Source organism: Poecilia formosa, unplaced genomic scaffold, assembly GCF_000485575.1.
Source record: "Poecilia formosa unplaced genomic scaffold, Poecilia_formosa-5.1.2 Scaffold244, whole genome shotgun sequence".
NCBI classification, from domain to species: Eukaryota; Metazoa; Chordata; class Actinopteri; order Cyprinodontiformes; family Poeciliidae; genus Poecilia; species Poecilia formosa.
Window position 1 is genome coordinate 713,797 of NW_006800183.1, and position 4,399 is coordinate 718,195.

The 4,399-nt window shown below is 40.5% G+C and overlaps 1 protein-coding gene across 2 annotated transcripts in view; it reads right to left on the reverse strand.

Annotated features, from left to right (window-relative positions):
- The window catches only part of ocrl (OCRL inositol polyphosphate-5-phosphatase), a 29,031-nt gene that overhangs the window by 12,696 nt on the left and 11,936 nt on the right, over positions 1–4,399 (reverse strand). For both annotated transcript variants that reach the window (XM_007569686.2, XM_007569684.2), the window contains exons 9-14: positions 3,658–3,759; positions 3,443–3,557; positions 2,852–2,968; positions 2,560–2,741; positions 1,075–1,186; positions 685–794 (exon numbers count right to left, since the gene is read on the reverse strand). In XM_007569686.2, coding sequence (XP_007569748.1) covers positions 685–794; positions 1,075–1,186; positions 2,560–2,741; positions 2,852–2,968; positions 3,443–3,557; positions 3,658–3,759 — 738 coding nt within the window. The remainder of the gene's footprint in view (positions 1–684; positions 795–1,074; positions 1,187–2,559; positions 2,742–2,851; positions 2,969–3,442; positions 3,558–3,657; positions 3,760–4,399) is intronic.

Genomic DNA, 4,399 nt, shown 5'->3' on the forward strand with positions numbered 1-4,399 from the left:
CCAGATGACCTGGCCTCCACAGTCACCGGACCTGAACCCAATCGAGATGGTTTGGGGTGAGCTGGACCGCAGAGTGAAGGCAAAAGGGCCAACAAGTGCTAAGCATCTCTGGGAACTCCTTCAAGACTGTTGGAAGACCATTTCAGGTTACTACCTCTTGAAGCTCATCAAGAGAATGCAAAGAGTGTGCGAAGCAGTAGTCAAAGCAAAAGGTGGCTACTTTGAAGAACCTAGAATATAAGGCGTATTTTCAGTTGTTTCACACATTTTTGTTTAGTACATATTTCCACATGTGTTAATTCATAGTTTTGATGCCTTCAGTGTGAATCTAAAATTTTCATAGTCATGAAAATGAAGAAAACTCTTTGAATGAAAAGGTGTCCAAACTTTTGGTCTGTACTGTAACTTTGCAAAGATTGTAAAGTTATATATTAAACTGCATTCATAGTGATGAATTTAATAATTGAAAGAAATTTTCCATCTGTCAAAAGTTTTAAATTAAATTTGAATAATTATCTAATACGTTTTGTTGTAGCTTGATCAGCCCCGACTGATCTGCAAGCACAACATGCATCAAGTGCTCAGACACAAATGAAGGCAATAAAAATATATTTGTAATGCTGGTTTTATTTCTGCAAACAGAAATTGGGAAGCAGAAAGAAAGTCTGATCAAACAAGACACACCTGGAGTCCCATCGATCCGTTTTGGTGTCGTACTTGTATGTGGGAACGAAGTTGATATCTCCCTCTATGAAGTCGACGAAGGCTCTTTTGGTTTGCCTCTGAATGTTCAGCTGCACATGGAAACAGCTTTATTTCATTTGGGAAACTAAACTCTTCTTTCTTAGCCAAACTCAAAGGAATAAAACCTGCAAAAATCTGACAATCCTGCAAATTTACATCAACCTACTTCATATAACTACTGTGAAACTGTTTGCTACAAGGTGCTGTTGAGCTCATTCTGTTTAGAAACTCAGTCCACAAACAAAAGAGGCTTAAAACCTTTGGCTTGCATAATCTACCAGACATATGAGTACGGATGTTTATTGTATTAATGCTGCCCGAGTTCAGTACCTGGTCGTACTCCTGCAGCTTCTTTAACGCGTTCTCAGCAATGAGATGTTTGACTTCTGCTGTGTCGTACAGGAAGAGGCGGTAGTTCAGGTCCCCAAGCCAGATCACCACACTGGAACAAAGCCAACAGTTTTCAGACACGCATGGTCAACTCAACGGTAAATATGACCTGGCTGCTATGCTTACAGGGGACCCATTACGCAAAATTCACATTTTTCATGTTTTTATTTTTCCATCTGGTTGCTTCTAAAAACACAAGCATTTAAAAAAAATCCACCTATTTATCTTTTGACAGTAAATTAATGATTTCTGTTGTGTGGAAAATGCTTCAAAAACCTCCAGAATGTTGTTAAACATTCATTGGGCATGGAGCAGTTACCTAGCAACCTCAGCGCCGTTACCTAGCAACCTAAACTGAACTCTAGGATGTTTGGCTTTACCGCTGGATGCACTGTGCAATGGCTGCTGGAAAAGAAATTATTTTATTGTTGACTTTAGATCCAGAAACCACTTGCTGCATTCTTATTGGTTGTACAAGAGACTCCATTTCTGCTTTTCAAATTTGTATAATTGGAAATCTGTTTGCAGCTATTTTCACATGAGTGTAAACGCTGAGTTGGGGAGTGTTGCCAAGCAGCAGTTTATTTGGATTTAAAGTGACGAGAGGATATAAAAGGAGCTCCAAGTAGGCAGGACTGAGCAGACTAAAATCTCATCATCTAAGAATGATTTTGTGCAAAAAATGTAACAAACATGTTTTGTATCGCCCATAGAAATGTCCTAACCTGCTCAGGGAAGCATAATGCTGCGTTCACACCAAATGCGTTATGAGCGTCAGGTTTACATTCACAGTCTATGTGAAGGCGCGTCGTGGGCGATGTGAAGCATTTCGCTCGTCCGACGCTGGACTTGAAAAATCTGATCCTTCGCCGCTCGACGCGGAGCGTCAACCAGGACGTGCATTTTCTGACATGATCTCAAGAGAAAAAAAACCCTAAGTAGGATAAATTGTCTGTTTGCTCTCGAACTATAATCTAAGACCAATCAAGTTATGACTGCAGACACAGACACAGAAAGGACTTTGCCTGGAAGAGGATCAGCGAGGAAGTTGGAATGTCGGGTAAGTTATAACTTTTACCATTTGAAAATATTTCCCTGCATTTGAGCTATCCAAATCCGTCCAGCAAAAATGTTGAACCACGTTAAATAAACTTTGCATATATTTAGATGAAATATGCAGGTGGAAGAGTTTCGCTAAAGAGTCTCCTCTCAACGCTGCCTGGAGCGATGCTGACCCGCCTGAGGCGCGTCTAAAGCAAAACTTCAAGCGTCTGACTTCAAAGTTCACAGGCGTTGAACATGAAGCGTCGTTTCTGACGTGTGAAACGCGTTCGATGTGAACGCAGCGTAACAGGTCACCTTTAGGTAAAACGATGCTGTAAAGTCAGAACGGAAACAAAACGAGGACGTGTTGGCGGGACTCACTCGTGTTTGACGATGCTCAGCGGCGGGTAGTCCAGGAGGTGAAAGGTCATTCGGGCACAGATGTCTCTGTAGTCCTGATTGCGGCGCTCAAAGTCTTCGACGTGAGCCGCCAGGTGGCAGTTGACGATGCAGAAGCTGGTGTTGTGGAAAACAAACCTGATAGCGACGCCTCCTTTGTTCCCCTAAAACATCAAATAAAAGGCCTTCAGGCTGATGAAGGAAATCACAACAGTTCCGAAACCTCAGTACGTATTTTGTTTGTTATAAGGCAGAAGATTCAGTGTAAACAAACCATTTTTCCCATGATTCCCGTCCCGACATGCTCTGCAGCCAATTCCTTGATGTGCTTCTTGTGTTTCTTCTTGACAAAGACCACAAGCATCATCCCAACAAGTCGGATCACCCGGATCTGCAGAAATCGTTTTTAAAACAATTATACAAATTTCTCAGAATGAGCTAAGATTTTTAACTCCATTTTCATTTACTTACAAGGTTCCAACATATTTCCACAACATTTCAAAATTCCAGGTTCAATTTCAAAGGATTTTCTGTCAGCTCAACCATTTTTAAAGAAAAAACACACTTAATGTAAATCTATAGCACAGATTGTTCACAGGAAATGAATCTCACTTCTATAAAATTTAAAAAGTTAATTTTCTGTTCTTAAAGCAGGGGTGTCCAAAGTGTGGTTCAGGGGCCATATGTGGTCCTTCAACTGATTTTTTTGTGGCCACCAAGTCCAGTTCAAGAGTCATGTTTATTTCTTAAGGTTTTTATTTTTAATCAGCATAAAATTATTAGTGATTAAATTAATTTTTTATCTTCCTGAGCAGAGAAATCATAGCATTAACTCTTCATCTTTGATAATTAACCCTTTCCTCACCCTTTTGTAGTCGCCTTTTCTGTTCAGGCTCCTCTCCACAGCTTCGACCCAGACCTGCTCTTTGGACGAGTCCAGGTAGAAAAACGCCTCAGTGCTCAGGTCCAACTCCTGAAAACTACAATCAAATTATTAATATTTCAGTTATTAGCATTTCCTAATCGGGTTTATAATCGTGTTGCTTGATGGCTAGAGTTGAATCGTCATTGCTTACTGACCCAACGGCGTAAATGTCAGGAGGGTCGGGGTCGCAGCAGAGCCAGGGCTCCAGGCTGCTGTCTGGGGACTGGCCGTTCACGTTCCACGTTCCGATGAAGAAACTAAAACAAAACAAGTTTCTTTGGTAAATGGAAAATTTAACATTTTCTGCTTTTTTAAATTAAAACAGAATTAGCACAGTTAGCAGCGTGTACATGAGGTTGATTGGCAGCTCTAAGACCTGCCTCCTGGCTCTGATTGGTTGTTTTTGGTCGGGAGCTGTGCATTTAGTCAAGAGTATCGATCGTTCCACAGATTATGTTGGAGCCTATTAAGTATTAGATTAGCTTATTATTTGCAAAATGATTAATGCTAATGGCAGATCTATTATTTATTTATTCATTTATTGATTAGGCCCTCCTCCTCGTCAGGTCAGCCTCCAGCTGGGATTACCAAGAAAAAGCAGCTGCTGTGGTTGGTCTGACTGATTTGAACAGAAGGACTGAAAAAGTTTTTCTGTCATAAAATTAATGTTTGAATTTTTGTATGACGTCAATTCAGCGAATAAGAAAACTTTTTGAAAGCAGAAAACTCTCCATGAGTGCTTTTTGTTTTGAGAGTGTTGAGAACCTCCTCCTGAGAAACTACTCCGGTTTTCATGTCTTTTGAAGATAATTATGATGCAAGAGTAGCCATTACGGATTACCTGGCTCACATACACACACCATCACAACATGGTGACAGTTTTAACAAATCTGTAAA